General features: G+C 36.8%; 1 protein-coding gene across 4 annotated transcripts in view; it reads left to right on the forward strand.

Annotated features, from left to right (window-relative positions):
- The window catches only part of FZD3 (frizzled class receptor 3), an 84004-nt gene that overhangs the window by 17574 nt on the left and 45535 nt on the right, over nt 1-20895 (forward strand). For all 4 annotated transcript variants that reach the window (XM_073018020.1, XM_007962051.3, XM_007962049.3 and 1 more), the window contains 2 exons: nt 11819-12015; nt 18297-19314. In XM_073018020.1, the coding sequence (XP_072874121.1) occupies nt 11819-12015; nt 18297-19314 (1215 nt within the window). The remainder of the gene's footprint in view (nt 1-11818; nt 12016-18296; nt 19315-20895) is intronic.

The following is a 20895-nucleotide window of genomic DNA, read 5'->3' on the forward strand; positions in this document are numbered from 1 at the left end:
GCCTCCGCGCCCGGCCGTGGGACAAAGATTTTTTTATACTTTTTGTTCTTTAGGGATGTATATCAGCAAGGATGTACAGTGAAATTATTGTGTTTTAAGTCACTGAAATATTTTTTCTTCATGTGGTTAAACACAATACACAGGTTCATACGTGTTATTTTGATTTTGAGGAATGACATTTATTTTGTAATTATACTTCAAGGTACATTCAGAGAAGTCTAGTTTCTATCCCTCTCTCACCTCTATCTTACTTTTTCCTTTCACCTAAAGGTAGCCATTTTTAAAAAGTTTTTATCCTTCCGTTTAAAAACCTTAAATATAACACTTATATAAAATATTTATTTAATATATATCTATATATATTCTTTCACCTTTTTTGATACAGTTATACTGTTTTTTTCCCTACATTACTTTTTTTTCCACTTAATGTATTTCGGATATTTCATAGTAGCATTTATAGATGTTCCTCATTTTAAAATTTTAAAAAATTGTGGTAAGATATACATAATACAGTTATGTAACTTAATTACAATTCCATCTCCAGAGTTTTCTCTTCTTCCAAAACTGAAAATCTACACTCATTAAATAATAAATCGGTCCCCATTTTTTCTTCTTCCTAGTCTCTGGCAACTACCGTTTTACTTTCTTTGCCTCTGGTATTTTGTATAAGAAGAATCACACAGTATTTGCCCTTTTGTGACTGGCTTATTTCATTTAGCATAACATCCTCAAGGTTCATCGATGTATCATGTGTTGGAATTTTCTTCTTTTTTTAAGGCTGAATAATATTCCATTGTAGGTATATAACATATTTGGCTTATCCATTTATCCATCAGTGGACCCTTCGGTTGTTTCTACCATTGGAGTATTGTGAATAGTGTTGCTATGAACATAAATGTACAATCTGAGTTCCTGCTTTAAATTATTTGGGGTTTGTAGTCAAAAGTGGAATTGCTGGGTCGTATGTTAATTCCATGTTTAATTTTTCGAGGAGCTGTCAAAGTGTTTTCCATATGGTGGCACCATTTTACATTTCCACCAGTAATACACAAGATTCCAGTTTCTCCACATCTTGGCTAACACTGGGTATTTTCTGTTTTTTTTATTTTGTTTTGTTTTGTTTTGTTTTAATAGCTGTCTTTATAAGTATGACATGATCTTTATTTTTTTATAGTTAAATTTTACTCCATTGGGTTGGATATACAGTATTATTCGTTCAATTCCTGTTGATGGACACAGGAAACAACTGTGTTTCTGGTCTTTTACTGTTACATAATCTTACAAGTGTGTTTTCACATTTTGACTAGTGTATTTTTGGGATAGGTTCCTAGAATTATAAACATATGTGTTACTTTCGTTAATATTGCCACACCTCTTTATAGGGGTTGTACCATTTTGCGTTCCCACTAATAATGTGTGAGAAGTATCTATTTCTTCACAGCTTTACCAAAATAATGTGTTGTCATGTTTGTTTTAAACCAGTATGATAGGTGGGAAATGTTGTCTCAATGATTTTCATCACCTACTTTACAGAGACAGAAACACCTTCATAATTATAGATACATGAGGGTTCTTAATACCGACAAGAGTATGAAATTCAGAGACAAAGCAGTTCAAGCCCAAGTTTTGCTACTTATCAACTGCGGACAGTAACAATATAATATCCATGTGCCATCATTAGAATGGAATTGGTTATGAGGATCAAACGAGATATGTGAAAATTGCTTTTTAAAATAACAGTGGGCCAGGCGCGGTGGCTCAGGCCTATAATCTGAGGACTTTGGGAGGCCGAGACGTTCGGATCACCTGAGGTCAGGAGTTGGAGACCAACCTGACCAATATGGTGAAACCCCATCTCTACTAAAAATACAAAAATTCGCCAGGCGTGGTGGTGGGCACCTGTAGTCCCAACTACTCGGGAGGCTGAGACAGGAGAATTGCTTGAACCTGGAAGGCACAGGTTGCAGTGAGCGGAGATCATGCCACTGCACTCCAGCCTGGGCGACGGAGCAAGACTCCATCTCAAAAATAAATAAATAAATAAATTAAATAACACTGGCAAGGAGCGGTGGCTCACGTCTGCAATCCCAACACTTTAGGAGTCTGAGGTGGGTGGATCACCTGAGGTCAGGAGTTTGAGACCAGCCTGACCAACATGGGGAAACCCCATCTGTACTAAAAATGCAAAAATTGGCCGGGCGCAGTGGATCTACGCCTGTAATCCCAGCACTTTGGGAGGCCGAGGTGGGCAGATCACGAGGTCAAGAAATCAAGACCAGCCTGGCCAACATGGTGAAACCCTGTCTCTACTAAAAATACAAAAATTAGCTGGGCATGGTGGCACGTGCCTGTAGTCCCAGCTACTTGGGAGGCTGAGGCAGGAGAATAGCTTAAACCTGGGAGGCGAAGGTTGCAGTGAGCCGATATCCCGCCACTGCACTCCAGCCTAGCGACAGAGCAAGACTCTGTCTCAAAAAAACAACAAAAAAACCCCCAAAAAACCCCCAAAAACCGGGCGTGGTGGTGTGCTCCTGTAATCCCAGTTACTTGGTAGGCTGAGGCAGGAGAATTGCTTAAACCTAGGAGGCGGAGGTTGCAGGGAGTGGAGATTGTGCCACTGTACTCCATCCAGTCTGGGTAACAGAGTGAGACTCCATCTCACACACACACAAAATAAAACATCAGTGACAATCCTTGCCTAGAGGATCAAATCCAAAGCATAATAGACATTCACAAATTGGCTTCTACTTATTTAGCGTTCCTTAAGTCTATCAAGTCTGTAAATGCTATCTCTGCTTGGAAGGCTTTTGTAGTATCCCATTTGGTAATGTCTTAATTTTCAAGGCCTGGTGTGGCTGTTATTTCCTTGTGAAACCTGGGATACCTAGAAGTTAGAGACTCTCTCCTCCATACTCACCAGTGTGTTTTATATGTACCTCTATTTTTGTGTGTATATTATTATATTGGAATTGTTTACGTTTTTATTCCTTCTACTAGAATTAACCCCTTGAAAGTAGAGCTTGTCTTTATTCATCTTTGTATGCCTAGTACCCGACACAGAACCTCACACATAGTAACTGCTAAATAAATGTTTGAATTAATTCATGAACTTTATAAATCCTAAATCCCTTAGAGGTGGCAGTAGTAATTGATTACAGTTTAGTGCTATACCTAAGCTCTTAATTTCCTAGGGTTATAAATAATTCTGTGGTTGGTGGAGATGGTGATGGTAATTCCAGTACCAAGGTTACCATATACTTTTGAATACTAGTATTTTACTTTTCTTTTTTTCTTTTTCTTTTTTTTTGGGGGGGCAGGGTGTCAAAGTGACTTGAATCCTTCAACATTATGTGTTTCTACTTATAAGTGGTGTAATTAAGCAAAGAAAGCAACACAACTTTCTCATCTCTAGGCCTTTCATGTTTCTTCTGCATGCATATTCACCATCTTTGCTTATCAAAATTCTGTTGTACTTGATGCATTGTTAGGTTGAAAAAAGAAAGTAAGGTAGATAGCAAAACATTAGTATGATATCATCCTGGTTTGGTTGAAAAACATATATGCATGTTCATTCAGAGTGAGTGATCTGGTGGGATTTTCACCAGGACCAACAGTGGTTGTTCCTGAATTAGTAGTTTGTTTGTGTTTTTTATGTTCTTCTTCTTTTTTTTTTTTTTAATTATACTTTAAGTTCTAGGGTACATGTACATTTTCTGGTTTTTCTGTAAGGAACACATTATGCTTTTAAAATAGTAAAACTAGCAAATTTTATTTTTAAAAACTTTCAACTGTCCTTTTTTGCTTAGCTCCTGGTGCAGGGTCTAAGATTTAGTATTTATTAAATATATTTTGATTGGATAAGTACAATATAGGGAAGAACTTGGTAAATACTGCAAAAAAGCAAAGTGCTAAGGGGATTCAAAGAGAATGGTCGTACGTGGAAGGAGTCATGGAAGGCTTCAAATCGCAGACGGTATTTAAATGAACCTTGAAAGACAGATTTTTTTACTGTAGTTTTTATTTTAGGAGAATAGTATAATGTACCCCCATATAACAATAATTATTAATATTTTATGGATAGGGTTTTTAGAAAATGAAACTTCTTTTATTACATTTATAGAATTCATGGTATTAATCTTTAGAATATGTGTGTTATCAAACAGATTTACTTTCTTTATTATTTTTTGTTAAGATTAATATTAATAGGTGGTTTTCCCTAAACAAACATCTAGCAAAGTGGCCTAAGAAGCCTGGTGTGACGAGAAACCAGCCAGGAATTAAACTTCCAAACTCAAAAAGGTACATACAAGTAGTAAATTGCATTTAGTCATTTCAGACTTTAGGACAAAAAATAGCAGCTTCTGAAATTTTTGATTGATTTTCTTGTGTGATAAATCACTATAAAGTGATTTGTCTTAAATTATTAAATGCATTGAAATTTGGTTTGTAAAGCTTTATCTTTTGAGACTTAATTCAGAACCGTCCATGATATTGGAAATATTAAAAGTTTACTTCCCATAGGAGAGTCAGATTTATGGACCTCTCTGGGAACTCAGCTTTGACTTATGAAAATACATATTCTTCTCTGATAATGAGAAATTTCTGTTAAAAACTCACTGAAAAAGTATTGGAAGGTATTTAATATGCTATCACAGAACATTTTTAAAAATTAAGATTTGAACAGGAAAATAAATCTATGAGATTAAAGACATTTTTACAAACCTAGAGTTTTTTTTTTTTATACAAAATAATTATTAAAGTTTGGACCTTTTCTCATTAGGCATTTTATTGTTACAGAAAGGGGATTTTTAAAAGGTCTCATTTTTAGTCACTTACAGTTATTCTAAAAAGTTGTTTTTGAATAATTTCTCATTCTAAGGGATCTGAAATAGCCATTTTTAAATTTTCAAGACCACTCCACGTTTGGTTTTATATTTGGTGAATTTAGTCATAAAACTCCCAAACCCCATAGGGTACAGTTTCTATGGTTACCAGACCCTTTGTAGAGTGACAAAGGTTGGAATTCTGATTCTCATGAGTCAAATTTTGGCCTTTGACTGGGTCTCCTCTGCACATCCTTGCTAAGCTTGGGCTGTTGCTATGCTTGAAGGCTTGTCAGCAAGCAGGTTCCTATGGTAACAGGAATGGAAATTTGAAAGAAGAAAGAGAATGGTAGCACAAAGACTTGGTTGATTTGAATTTGAACAAAGAATGGAAGGTTCCCTGTAGTGCACCTTTGTTGTAGAAACCAGAAATTTAATTTTAGAAAGTTACTTTCCAGTTTGTAAACTTCCTATACCCTGGTCTTGATTTAGTGAACAAAAGTATTATGGTTTAGGGAAGTACTCAATAAGAATCTTTTAAAATTCAGTTAGCTAAAGTTCCTTTTCTGTACTTCATAGAGCTTTCATAGTGTTTCTTATGTTATCCATTTGTTCTCAGATTTTTGGTGTTCAGGCTACATCATTTAATTTTGATTTTGCTGAGGTCAGAAATTGCTAAGGTTAAAATGAGGGCAATTTGCTTATTTGAAAAATATTAATATTTGTATTTTTTTATGTAACAGCTTTATTGAGATATAATGTGAGTACAGTAAACTGCCCTCATGTAAAACATTCAGTTTGATGAGTTTTGACAGATCCTGTGAAACCATCACCACAGTCGAGATACAGAGCATTTCTATCACCTCAAAAGCTTTCTTGTGCTGCTTTGTAGTCACCCGGCTCTCTACTGCCTGCTCCAAGCAACACTGATCTGCTTTCTTTCATTATGGATTAGTTTCCATTTTCTAGAGTTTTGTATAAATAGAATCATGCAGTATCTACTTTTTTATGTCTGGTTTCTTTCATTCAGCATAATGATTTTGAGATTCATCTGTGTTTTATTTTGTTTTTTTTGAAAACTTCACTTTAAAAACTGTCTCACTTGGCAGTTCAGAACAGGGAATTTAGCAAGGTTCCTCCTTATGCCCACCAAGTAGGCCTGCTACAGCTCTATTAACTTGCACCTTTTCCCCAATCCCTTTCAAGCTATCATTTATTAATTGTGTTGTGTATGCTAACTTTATCTTTTTACTTGTGAGTTATTAAGACCATTTTACAGAAGAGGAAACTGAAGCTTAGAGAGATTTGAGTACAACAAATTTGTTAAATGCAAGGGCTCTGGATAAGAATGCCGAGATTTGACTTAATCCCGGGTCTGTCTTTGTAGTTGTGTGATCTTGGAAAAGCTACTTAGTTTTCTATATCTCATTTTCTTCACGTGTATTGTAAAATGAGTTCATAATAATAGTACTTACCTTATAGGATTGTTTTGAAGGTTAAATGAGGTAATATGTGTAAGGCATTTTGAACAGTGCTTGTATTAGCATTGGAATGTATCCAAATCACACAGCACCGAAGTGTGTTAGCAGTGGCAGCGAATCCATACCAGTCTGCAGCAACCTCAGTTCTTGCCTCCTCAGAAGAAAGAATTCGACTGAGGGGCATAAGGCAGAGTGGGAGACTGAGGCAAGTTTTGGAGTAGGAGTGAAAGTTCAGTAAAAAGCTTTAGGGCAGGAACGAAAGGAAGTAAAGCACACTTGGAAGAAGGCCAAGCAGGTGACTTGAGCGATCAGGTGCATGGTTTGATTTGACTTATGGTTTTGTATGTTGGCATACTTCTGGGTCTTCTCCCCTGAGTCTTCCCTTGGGGTGGGCTGTTTGCATGTGCAGTAACCTGCTAGCACTTGGGAAGGGGCTGCATGTACAGTGTGCTTACTGGAGTTGTATGCATGCTCACCTGACGCATTCTTCCCTTACCTGTCTAGCCTTCCTAGAGGAGGGTCATATACCAGTAAAACGCTGCTATTTTGCCTCTTAGTGAACATGTTTGAGCCCACTCCCTCAGCTCCTGAGATCTTATCGGGAAGCTGCTAGTCACCAATTTCAGGTTTTTCTTATCTGTTGGAGGATGCTGTTCCCTGGCATCAGCTGAAACCAATTATTATTTTAGAGCGGCTTGAACGTCAAATATTTTCTTCCATTCTGTTGGTTGTCTGTTCACTCTCCTGATAGTGTCCTTCAGTACACAAAAGCTTTTATTTTTGTTGAAGTCCAGTTTACCAATTGTTTTCTTTTCAACTTGTGCTTTTGGTGTCATATCTAAGAAACCACTGCTAAATCCAAGGTCATGGAGATTTGCCCCATGTTTTCTTCTATGAGTTTCATAGATTATGCTTTTATACTTAGGCCTTTGATAAAATTTTGAGTTAATTTTTGTATATAAGGTAAGGTAAGAGACTAATGTTATGCTTTTGCATATGGATTTTCTCTTATTCCACTGTCTTTTGTTGAAGAGACGTTTTTCCCATTGAACAGTCTTGGCATCTTTGTTGAAAATGAATTGGCCACACATGTGACGGTTTAATTCTGGACTCCTAATTCTGTCCCATTAAACTATATGTCTGTCCTTATCTAGTACACACTTTTGATTCCTATAATAGCTTTGTGATACGTTTTTAAATTGGAAAATATGAGTACACCAGTTGGTTCTTTTTCAAGATTGTTTTGGCTATTCAGAGTCTCTTGTAATTCCATATGAATTTTAGGACCAGCTTTTCCATTTCTGCAACAACAGAAGGCCATTGGGATTTTTGAAGGGATTACACTGAATCTGTAGGTCTTTTTTGGGAGTATTGCCATCTGAACAACGTTGTCTTCCAAACCATGAACACAGGATGTCTTTCTGTTTATTTAGGTCTTCAGTTTCTGTCAACAATATTTTATAATTTTCTGTCTTACGTGATATTGGATAAATTTATTCCTAAGTATTTATTCTTTTTGATACTCTTTTAAATGGAATAATTTTTTATAATTTTCTTTTCTGTTGGTGGTTTTTAAAATTTTCATTGATCTACTTGGGTTTATATCTACAGTCTTACTATTTGATTTTAATTTGTTCAAACTATTTTGCATCCTTTTTTTCTCTCTTATCTTGCCTTCTTCTTTTTATTGTTTGTTTCCCTCTCTGTTGCTTTGTTAGTTGTGCGTTCTTTTATTGTTTACCCTAAAAATTATGATAGGTACTTTTGACTTATAATATTCTGATAGAAATAATTACTTCAACCTTTCCCCCATTAGTGCTCTTCCGACCCTTCACCGTTTCCACTTTACTATAATGCATGTTAATTTTACGTGTATTTTGTATGTATTTAAAGATGATATTATTTTTGTTGGCACAGAGTATTCATTTATATTTTTCCACAGTCATCCCTTTTGTTGCTCTTAATTCATTTTTAATTTTCATCTTAGATCATTTCCGTTCTGTCTAAAGAACTTTCAAGCATTTCTTTTAGTGCAGTTTGCTGATGGCTATTTTTTCCTTTTTTGTCTATCTAAAAGTGTATTTATCTTCATTTGTAAATAATATTTTTACTGGCTAGAGATTATAGGTTTGCAGTTATTTTCTCTCAGCTTTTTAAATAAGCCATTCCATTGTTTTCTGGTTTTCTGAAGTCAACTCTGAAAGTTACTGTCACTTCCTTGAAGGTAATGTCCTTTTTCCACTGACCGCCCTTAACATATTTTTCTTTGGTTTTCAACTGTTTAAATAAGATATGCCTAGCTGAGGTTTTCTTGTATTTATCCTTGCGGTTTGGGGAACTTCTCAAATCTGTAGGTGATTGTCTTTAATCAGTTTTGGAAAATCCTTAGCCATCATCTTTGTAGGTTTTGCCTCTGCCCCGTTCTTGCTGATCTGTCCTTTTGAGATTGCATTTACATGTGTTAGATCTTTTTTGTGTGTTTTACATGTTTCTTACCCTCTTTTCTGTATTTTTTGGTCTGTGACCTTCTTTCTGTTTGAATATTTTCTTTTGCCTTGTTTTCTGTTCTGCGAGTCTTATCTTTTGATATCTCTAATAAGTTCTTAATTTCAGTAATATAATTTCAATTATAGAATTTTAATTTTATTATAATTCTCACTTTCTATGAATTTTTTATCTTTTATTGAAGATAAAAACGATAGTCATAGTTATATGCATTCTTGTCTGTTAACTCTAAGAGCTGGATCACCACTTTTTTTTTTTTTTTTGGTTTTCAGGTTCTCAGACCCTGTCTCTTGAGATGCCCAGTAATTTTTTACTAGGTGCTAGACGTTATAAAATATTAGTGAGATTCCAGATAGGTTATATTACTATAGAAAAGATTAATCCTCTTTTCTGCTTAGCAGATAAATGCAATTAGCACTTTACTTTTATTTATTTGTTTTATTTATTTATTTATTTTAGAGACAGGGTCTCACTCTGTCTCCCAAGCTGAATGTGGTGATGTGATCATAACTCACTGCAGCTTCGATCATAGCTTACTGCAGCCTTGAACACCTGGGCTCAAGTGATCCTCCTGCCTCTGCCTCCCAAGTAGCTGGGACTACAGGCATATGCCGCCATGCCTAGCTTTTTTTTTTTCTTTTTCTTTTTTTTTAAAGTAGAGATAGTCTTGCTGTTTTGCCCAGGCTGGTCTCAAATTCTTGAGCTCAGGTGATCCTCCTGCCTTGGTCTCTCAAAGTACTGAGATTACAGCTGTGAGCTGTTGTATCCAGACAGCAGATCACTTTAATTCAGTCAGGAACTGAGCTGAGTTAGAGGCTGCATTGCAGTGTTGGTAGGTCTCTCCCTCTGATTTGTCTCTGCTACTAGGGTGTAGTCATTCAGGACTTCTCAGCAGAAAGTTTGGTATGTTGAGATGCTGTGTGGAGGTTGAACTGTAATTCATGTCTCTTTAGACTGATAAGACTGCCAGAATCTCCACTCTGTTCTCTTTCTGCTTAGCTTCTTAGCTTCCTTCCCTGTGTAGCTTTAGAATTTTCAGATACACATAGGGAAAACTGACTCTGTGTTAGGCTCAATCCTTCCCACTTCTTCTCACTTAGATCTTACTTCTTTCATTTCCAATTTTGTCTCTATAGCCTGAAAAGACCACCTACAGCTCTGCTAGTTTCTCAGGTTCTCCAGCACAGCCTAGGCCAAGCTTGATTCCTAGCCTCTTGTCTTATGCCCAGTTCAACAAATACCTGCTTCGAAAAGTGGCTGTACATATCAGGCTACCTGTTTGTGCTTTCCTGCTCTTTGAATTTATTCCATCTGAAGTTCTTTAGCAGTTCTCCAGTGGCTTTAAATAGATAACTTAAAACTTTTTTTCTCTTTGTAAGTTGTTCTTGATGGAAACATTGGTGTAATACAGAGTACTCTTTCTTAGAAGTGAAAGTCATAGTTTGTTATATATCAGTTATTATATTCATTTTATAGTACTCTGACATCAGTTTCTTTAAGTGACTCTTGATTTTCTAATTGTATTATGTATAGGAGGCTCTGGAAAATAATATACATCAGTGCAGAAACAAATTGATTCGTCCACATTAGAAAGGCCTGGTGGTAAGAATATCTCTAACAACTTCAAAATCAGCAATGACTCAAACTTTTATATAAATAAGTGCAAAAAATATTCCATAGTCAAAAGCACAGATGCACATCCTTGGGATATTTTTTCTATTCCTGTGGTTGAAATGATTATTTTACTGGGTTTTATGTTTGGGGCTACTGTTTTTTTTTCCTTAATATTAACTTACAGCATTAGCTTTGTTTACATCATGTGATTTCACAGTATAAAGAACTCTGTTTAAAATGTAAAAAAGGCATGGTGCTGTAATCCCAGCACTTTGGAAGGCTGAGGTGGACAGATTGCTTAAGCCCAAGAGTTTAAGACCAGCCTAGGCAACATGGTGAGACCCTGTCTTTACAAAAAATACAAAATTTAACCTGTGTGGTGGTGCGTGCCTGTAGTCACAGCTACTCAGGAGGCTGAGGTGGGTGGATTGCTTGAGCCTAAGAGGTAGAGGTTGCAGTTAGCTGAGATCCTGCCACTGCACTCTAGCCTGGGTGACAGAGCGAGACCCTGTCTTTAAAAAAAAAAAAAAAAAAAAAAGATCAAGAAAATTTGAGCCCAAAGTGAGAGCCCTTTCCCTACCCTCAATGCTTAAATTGCTACTATGTTGCTACTTACCTTCCTCTCCTTCTCCCATTTTTTCTCCTATTACTTGTCCTCTCTCTCCTGTTGACTATTGTTAATTGAAGAGAATTTAGAAATTGAAATACTTAAAGGAGGCGGAGTGTGGTGACTCACACCTGTAATCCCAGCACTTTGGGAGACCAGGGTGGGCAGATCACTTGAGGTGGGGAGTTTGAGAGCAGCCTGGCCAACATGGGGAAACCTTGTCTCTACTGAAAATGCAAAAATTATCTGGGCGTGGTGGTGCATGCCTATAATCGCAGCTACCCGGGAGGCTGAGGCAGGAGAATTGCTTGAACGTGGGACGTGGAGGTTGCAGTGAGCCGAGATCATGCGACTGCACTCCAGCCTGGACAACAGAGCGAGACTCCATCTCAAAAAAAAAAAAAAAGGAAAAAGAAATACTTAAAGGAAGAAAACTAAAATTTCTTGTAATCCCATCACCGATCTAGTCACACTTTTGAACATTTGGTGCATGTCTTTTGTGTATTTATTCTTTGTAAAATGGATATTGTCAGTGGTTCTCAACCTTGCTTCTTCATTAATATCACCTAAAATACAGATTCTGGGATACACCTCACATTTCACTAAATCAGAATCTTCAAGGGTAGGGCTAGGACAGTTTTATTTAAAAAACCAAAAGCTCCCCTTCAGAAAATTTTAATAACCCTCAGAATTTTCTTTTAATGATAAAGAGAATGTTGCAATATTATAGAAAGCTTTAACTTGTATACAGCTCTTTAACTAATTATTCAATTTTCACTTTTCCCTAGCCATTCCACCCTATGGTGAATCTGGATTGTTCTCGGGATTTCCGGCCTTTTCTTTGTGCACTCTATGCTCCTATTTGTATGGAATATGGACGTGTCACACTTCCCTGTCGTAGGCTGTGTCAGCGGGCTTACAGTGAGTGTTCGAAGCTCATGGAGATGTTTGGTGTTCCTTGGCCTGAAGATATGGAATGCAGTAGGTGCGAAAATTGTAGATTTTCATGGATCATTTCTTATGTTGCAATATGTTTGAAATTACTTGTCTTCTTTTCCATCTGTTTTAAAAAACTTTTTTTGAAGTGTACATATTAGTCATTAATTTTGAATAGCAGTTTTATGGCCTCAGAATTGTTTATTTGCTTAGAAATTTGGAAGCACTAAATGAAAAAGAAAACATTTCTGTGAAGAAGTTTTTGAAAGACTTAAGAATTACATAATCAAGACAGTTGATTTTTCCCCCTTTAAAACATTTTTTTTCTGATTATGAAAATAGTGCTATTTGTGAAAAATTATACAGAGAAGAAAACCATTTATTACCTCATCATTGCAGGAGCTTAAATACCTTTATGATTTAACTATAGACTTGTAGGATAGTTCTCTCAGTTCTTTTTTTCTGTCAAGTATTAACATACCAAATCCAGAAAATGTCAAATACTTTTCAAATTACATCCAGTATATAGACTATAATAAGCATGTCTTAAAGTTTTGAGGATTTATTAGACATTCTTAAAGTTTCATTTGAGTGAGCATTGTTATTAGTAATAATATACTGTATTTATTATATAACAATGTTTTACCTATTTGTATTCTGAAATATTTCAAGGATAAAGATTAAGGTGAATACTTATATATCTATTATTATCTAGCTTTGCCCAATCTTAACAGTTTGTAATATTGGCTTCAGATTTTTTTTAAGAAATAAAACAATACAGGTTGAATTGAAGGTTTTTCCTTATTATCCATCTTGAGCTTATTATCTTCTTACCCCCCAGGAGTGAGATAATCTTTATGTTGAATTTGTTTTAAAATCATTCCCATGTTTGCTTATATACTCTTACTACATATATGCATATCCATAAACAACACAACATTTTTGTATGTATCTATCTGTGTTTTTGTACCTGTAACTTGTAGGTCTGGTACATTCCTTTTAATTGCCGTGTAGTGGCCAATTGTATTAATATCCTACAGTTATTTAGCTTTCTACTGATGGTCATTTAGGTTGTTTCCAGGTTTTTGTTATTATAAGCAACCTTCTTTTCTCCTTCATATTTAAAAATAATTTTGTTTGTTGTCTGGCAATAGCCCTTGGAGGCAAGTAAAGCAGATTTTGTTACTTACTTGACAGATGGAGAAACTTAAGAAATAATAAATGCTGTACAGTAAGTCCTCACTTAACGTTGTTGATAGGTTCTCAGAATATGTGACTTTAAGCAGAATGACATTTAATGAAACCAATTTGTTTTCTTTTCTCTTCTCTTTTTTTTTTTTTTTTTGAGCTGGAATCTCACTCTGTCTCCCAAGCTCTGGAGTGCAGTGGCATGATCTTGGTTCACTGCAACCTCACCTCCCGGGTTCAAGCCATTCTCCTGCCTTAGCCTCGTGGATACCAATTTGTTTTCTTATAAACGTTATAACAAAATGACGTTGGAAAAAAAACAGTGATTTTTAAGGACCTACTGTATGGTGTCTTGCTTGAAGTCACAGTTTAAAAGAATCTACGATGTTAAATGGGGACTACTGTATTAGCTTCTTGTAGTCAATTCATTGATGTTCTGCTTTCTCATATTTGTCTATTTCCCACCTATTTTACCTGCCCTTTTATTTAGTCCCATCTAACCATTCATCTCTTCTCTCTCCAGACACCTGAAAATGTTGCTAGTTTCTCTTTTAGAAGTCTGTAAATAAAACAATTATGAATTGCCTGGGTAGGAACTCTTGTTTTATGCTTCTTGTATTTAACGCCTATTGTTTAGGTGTCTTTTTATTTTAATAGCTTATATATAAGCATAGAAATCTCATAATCTTTATTTTTTAAATTTGTTTTGATAGGATTAAACCTGTTTTATGTCCTCATATCCTGGGATTGCCTAAATTTGAAATCTTAAATTCTGAAAAAGGGAACTTTCTTTTTTCTTTTTTTTTGAGATGGAGTCCGCTCTGTCACCCAGGCTGGAGTGCAGTGGCGCAATCTCGGCTCACTGCAACCTCCGCCTGCTGGGTTCGAGCAATTCTCCTACCTCAGTCTCCCGACGAACTGGGCTTACAGGCACCCGCCACCATGCCCAGCCAATTTTTGCATTTTTGGTAGAGACGGGTTTTCACCGTGTTGGCCAGGCTGGTCTTGAACTCCTGACTTTAGGTGGTCTGCCTGCCTTGGCCTCCCAAAGTGCTGAGATTACAGGCATGAGCCACCGCGCCCAGCCTCAAAGGGAACTTTCATAGTAACCTTTTTTTCTTCCATAGCTCTCATACTTTTGTACCTACTATACTGGTTACCTTGGTTCATTTGTGCAGCTATAACAAAATACCACAGACTGGGCAAATTATAAATAATAAAAATTTATTTCTCAGGCAGAGGCACAGGCAGGTTGTGTTTCTAGTGAGGGCTGCTTTCTGCTTCCAACATGGCACCTTGTTGCTGCATCCTTCAGTGTATAGGAACACTGTATCCCCATGTGGCAGGAGAGCAAGAGGGGCAAGCTCACTCTGCAGCCTCTTTTATAAGGACATTAATCCCTTAATTGTCCCAAAGACCTCACTTCGTTTTTCTTTTTTGGAGATAGGGTCTCGCTCTGTTGCCCAGGCTGGAGTGCAGGGGCACAGTCTTAGCTCACTACAGCCTCAAACTCCTGGGCTCAATCATCCTCTTGCCTCAGCCTCCCAAGTAGCTGGGATTACGTGTGCATGCCACCATGTCCAGCTAATTAAAAAAAAAAAAAATTGTAGAGATGAGGTCTTGTTTTGTTGCCCAGGGAGGTCACAAACTCCTGGCCTTAAGCAGTCCTCCCGCCTTGGCCTCCTAAAGTGCTGGGATTATAAACTGAGCCACTGCACTTGGCCAGGCTCTGCCTCTGAGTGCCACTGCAGTGGGGTTTGTTTCATGAATATTCATGTCCCCCAAAGTTCATGTGTTGGAAACTTAATTCTCAGTGCAACAGTGCTGAGAGGTGAGATCTTTAAGAGATCATGAGGACTCCACCCTCATGAATAGATTAATGCCATTATCTCAGGAGGGCATTAGTTATTGCGAGAGTGGGTTCCTGATAAAAGGATGAGTTTGGCCTCTTTTCCTCCCTGGACCCCCATGCTCTCTTGCCCTTTTGCCATGGGTTGGTACACCAAGGATGCACCTCTTTCCCAGATGCAGGCCCCCTTGACTTGGACTTCCTAGCCTCTAGAACTGTAAGAAATAAATCCCTGGTTTTTATAAATTACCCAGTCTTAGGTATTCTGTCATAGCAGCACAAAATGGATGAAGACAGCACCTATTCTAATAATTCATGGACAACCCCAGAATTTTTATCTTTTTATCCTAAATAGACCCTTTCTGGTCTCATTTGTTTCTTTATTTAGCTTAAATGTTGTGGTCTATCACTTGAAATAACATGTTTGATAGCAGTTTCATCTCATTCCTCTTACTGTACTTATTTAGACCTCCAAATAGACTGATTAATTTTTTACAAATTGATTATGCTATATATTTAATGATTCTGAAATTACAGCAGTTGTATTTTCTATTTGTAACCACTTGTCTTGGTCAGAAAAATTTGTTTGTTTTCCTTAGCACTCGTGCCAAATCTGTATCACTTAAACTTGTATCTCACCTTTATTTCCTTCAACCTCAGCCTGTCCTCTCCTGAAAATGATTCAGTCCATCGTGTAAGAGAACTATTGTGATCTGTTATGTCTCAGACTGTTCCTTCTCAGTTTCCTTCCTGGATCCTCCTCTTTTTTCTGCCCCTTGAATAATGGTGCTTCCCAGAGTTTGGTTCCTATTCTCTACAGCCCTCGCTGGATAATCTCATCTCACCTATTTTAACTCTTATTTATATACTGATAATTCCTAAACCTGAATCTGTAGCCTCTCCCTGCAAAGCTCAAAACCTGCATATATCCAGCAGCTGTTGAAAATCCTAACATATATCCAGTAGCCATTGGAAATCCTGGCCTCAGTTTGTCTCAGCAACCTCAATTTTGGCATATGTAAAATTGATTTTACTTCTTGGCTTACTTTTTTATTCCCTTGAAGTATCTTCTGTTCCTACTTCATTGATCTTAACTCCCACATTCAAGTTATGCATTCTGTTGCTTTTAGCTAACTAATTTCATATCCATCTCATTCTCACTGCCTTATTTGGCTTTCATTTTGGCACATCTGGTGTCCCTGCCCCCATTTTTGCCCCACTCAAGTCTATCTTTTACACTGCTCCTGGTTACCTTTCTGATTACTTGGGTTTGGGTTATATGAATATATTCACTCAACCAACATTCTTTAGTTCGACAGATGTCAGTTGAATGTCTTTGGTGTGCTAGGCACTATTCTAGATGCCAAAAATGAGCAGTGAGGAAAACAGAGATCCTGTTCTTATGGAGTGAAAATTCTAGTGGTGGAGGTAAATAAAATTGTAGACAATGTCACAGGAAAATGAATGCTAATAAGAACAAATGCGGTAGGTGATAGGGATACAATATAGGAGAGCAGAGGGATTCTGTTTTCTATAGAGTGCTTGGAGAAGTCCTTTTTGATAAGGAGGCTTTGGACCAGGGACTTGAATGAAGTGAGAAAACAAATGATGATATCTGGGGGCAGAGCAGGCTAGGCAGAGGGGAAACAGAGCAGCAAGTACAGAGACTCTGAAGTGGAACCATGCTTCCTAAACTCAACGACAGGAGACCAAAATGGTTGGAGCCAAGTGAGTGAGGGAGAATGGAAGGAAATAAGATCAGAAAAGTACTGGGGCTGAGAGTCTGTGTAGCTGTGGTAGGGAATTTGGATTTGACTCTGAGATGAGAAGCCATTAGAGGGTTTTAAGCAGAAGAGAGGATCACGGACACAGGAGTAGCATATCTTTAAAGGATTACTTTGGCTGCTCTGTGGAAATGGAGATCAATTGGAGGCCCCTCTAGAAGTCCAGGGAAGAAGTATTGATGGCTCAGACTGGGCACCAGAGGGGAGGAAATGAGAAGAGGTCAGTTTCCTGATGTATCACTAAGTAGAATCACAGGAAATGCTGGTAGATTGTGATGTGTATATGAAAGATAAGGGACATCAAGGATAACCCCAAGGTTTTTGGCCTGAGCAGCTAGAAGTATAGAATAACTGCTTATTGATATGGGGAAACCTGTGGAGTAGAAGTCAAGAATTTGCTTTCAGAAGGGTTGAAGATTGAGGTGCCTATTATATATCTAAGTGTATATGTTGGGTTGGCAGTTAGATATACAAATAATTTCCATAGATATATCAGTATCGGGTAACATGGGAAAATTGTAGTGTTTACATGGTTTTAAATTTTGTTAATGTTTACACACACACACACACACACACACATTTCTGCAACATGCTTACCTCTCCAGTCTCATCTCCTGCCACAAGTCATGCACACTTTATGTTCCAGCAGTAACAAACACACCCTGTTCAGACACCTATGCCTATGTTTATATTTGCTTACTAGAATGCTGATTGGCTTACTGCTAATATTGATTTAAAATCCTGTATTGGGGAATTTACTCTGTGAAGTCTTTCATAATTCCTACCACTTATGTAATTAATTTGTCTTTATCGTTATCATTTTTGTACCTTATATAGATTTTAATTGCTAGCAGAGTGTCACACTGCTGTATTTTGTGTATGTTGTGTTTATAAGTATGTATCTCCTAGATTCAAGGATAGAGATCTGTATTTTTATCTTTTTAACTCCTGGCATATTGCAGTGTTCCAATAAATACTTGAATGCAATACATTCTGTCATTGGCTTTATAATTATCTGTGAAGAAAATGGTTTGTATTAGAAAATCTAAAAAATTTGAAGATATTAATCATCTACAGTATAAGGTTATATATGTGTTTGGCAAACTTAATGATAGTTTCTTAGAAACTATTTGATGCATATAAAACAGCAAACAGTTACTGGGAGTCTAAAGTCTTAGAAACAGTTATTGGCAAAAAAATTAAAGATGAAGGGAGTTCATGACAATGGTCTCCTTAGTTGCATAAATATCTGCAACACAACCTTGTTTTCTTTGTCTCGAGGCTATCATACTTTCTCAGGACATACAACTAGTATTTTTTGCTCAACTGTCAAAAATCTGGTTGTATGGACCACAAACAAGATATCACCATTTACTTTATTTCTATGTATTACATTTGCTCTTCAGGAATAAATAAGGTTGTGAGTGCCAGATTTGGAAATCCAAATTGTTAGATCGTGGTAGATTTCCCCATAAGTAAAAATAGTTCTCATGTTGTTTTGTTTTTTAGATTCCCAGATTGTGATGAGCCGTATCCTCGACTTGTGGATCTGAATTTAGCTGGAGAACCCACTGAAGGAGCCCCAGTGGCAGTGCAGAGAGACTATGGTTTTTGGTGTCCCCGAGAGTTAAAAATTGATCCTGATCTGGGTTATTCTTTTCTGCACGTGCGTGATTGTTCACCTCCTTGTCCAAATATGTACTTCAGGAGAGAAGAACTATCATTTGCTCGCTATTTCATAGGATTGATTTCAATCATTTGCCTCTCTGCCACATTGTTTACTTTTTTAACTTTTTTGATTGATGTCACAAGATTCCGTTATCCTGAAAGGCCTATTATATTTTATGCAGTCTGCTACATGATGGTATCCTTAATTTTCTTCATTGGATTTTTGCTTGAGGATCGAGTAGCCTGCAATGCGTCCATCCCTGCACAATATAAGGCTTCCACAGTGACACAAGGATCTCATAATAAAGCCTGTACCATGCTTTTTATGGTACTCTATTTTTTTACTATGGCTGGCAGTGTATGGTGGGTAATTCTTACCATCACATGGTTTTTAGCAGCTGTGCCAAAGTGGGGTAGTGAAGCTATTGAGAAGAAAGCATTGCTGTTTCACGCCAGTGCATGGGGCATCCCTGGAACTCTAACTATCATCCTTTTAGCGATGAATAAAATTGAAGGTGATAATATTAGTGGCGTGTGTTTTGTTGGCCTCTACGATGTTGATGCATTGAGATATTTTGTTCTTGCTCCCCTCTGCCTGTATGTGGTAGTTGGGGTTTCTCTCCTCTTAGCTGGCATTATATCCCTAAACAGAGTTCGAATTGAGATTCCATTAGAAAAGGAGAACCAAGATAAATTAGTGAAGTTTATGATCCGGATTGGTGTTTTCAGCATTCTTTATCTCGTACCACTCTTGGTTGTAATTGGATGCTACTTTTATGAGCAAGCTTACCGTGGCATCTGGGAAACAACGTGGATACAAGAACGCTGCAGAGAATATCACATTCCGTGTCCATATCAGGTAAGGGAAACCTTGTTACAAATTTCAGAATGTGTGATAATAAAACAAAAGCATATTACTATAAAGAGTTAATATCAGCTGTTTTTTGAAATGTCATGAATCTTCAACTTGTACGTTAACATTTTAAGGGTGAGATAAATACGTTGTAGTAAATATGTAATACACATATTTGATAGACATCTTCATTTTAAAAGATGACTTACAAGTCTACGCTATGGGCTTTTAAGCAGTGTACTTCTATTGGTGATTTTTTTTTTCCAGAAGTGTGCAGTATTGTGGGGGAGAAGCACTTTACCAACATTTATAAAAATGTGCTGTCTTTTTATGGGAATTTTACTGATGTTCAGGTTAGAAATTGTTTTATTAATAGCAGTTTTGCAAAAATAAGATGCAAGTATAAAAACTCTTAATGATCTTGATTTTTCTTCTTTACATACTGAATATTTTGTGATTTCTTTTTGAGTTTAGAGTTCAGAGCCTCTGGTAGTCTTAGAATTATGGAATTTCAAATCTAGAAAGAACTTTAGAGATCATTTATTCAGATTGCCTCTGTAATTTAGAGTTGTTGAACATCTAGCATCATATTTGAAGCTTTGAAATGTTAAATGACTTGCTCATGGGTAGTAAATGAACAGCTGGGATTTAGTCTTAGATAAATGTAGTCAAGGAAAATATATCAGAGGAGTTAATGCTAAGTATTTCTCTCTCCCGTCTTTAGTACTTCTAGAATCTGTGTTCGTACTATTACCCTATCTTCTTTTATATATTTACGATTATTATTTAGAGACAGGGTCTTAATAGAATGCAGTGGCGTGATCACAGCTCACTGCAGCTTCAAACTCCAGGAGCTCAAGCAATCCTCCTGCCTCAGCCTCCCGATTAGCTAGGACTGCAGGTGTGCACCACCATGCCCAGCTCATTTTTTATTTCATTTTTTTAAGAGATGGGGTTTCACTACGTTGCCCAGGCTAGTCTCGAACTCCTGGCCTCAAGTGATCCTCCCTCCTGGACCTCCCCAGATGCTGGTATTACAGGCGTGAGCCACCATGCCAGCCTCTCTTGTTTCTTTTAAAACAAGTTTTCTTAAAAGAGTACTCTAATGTGGTGTCTCCTGTTCGTCATTTTCCAGATTTCCTATTATAAAAGTGCACCAGCCACCTTTTCATCTCCTCCAACCTTTGTTACTCTAATACTTTTAAATACCTTTATTGAAGTACTTATGTATTACAGATAACTTTTGTTTACTAGTCTGTTTCCCCTACTACTATACAGTGAATTCTTTGAAAGGAAGAATTTCTTTTTTTGTGTTTTGAAGACATTCTGTAGATAATAGTAATGAGAATGTGGGTATATAGCTTGAGAAGAGAAGACATTTTTAAGACATGGTAACAGAAATGTACATTTAAGAAATGGTTACTGCTACAGAGAGTGTGGGGTTAGCACATAATAAATGCTGATACATTTTTAATCACTGAGAATGCCAATTTCCCTTTTATTTTGGTATAAATAGTCCTATACAAATGATATTTAACATTGTATAATATTAGGTACTGATTTTTTAAAAATAAACCAACTCATAAC

The sequence above is a fragment of the Chlorocebus sabaeus genome, chromosome 8, assembly GCF_047675955.1.
Source record: "Chlorocebus sabaeus isolate Y175 chromosome 8, mChlSab1.0.hap1, whole genome shotgun sequence".
Lineage (NCBI taxonomy): Eukaryota > Metazoa > Chordata > Mammalia > Primates > Cercopithecidae > Chlorocebus > Chlorocebus sabaeus.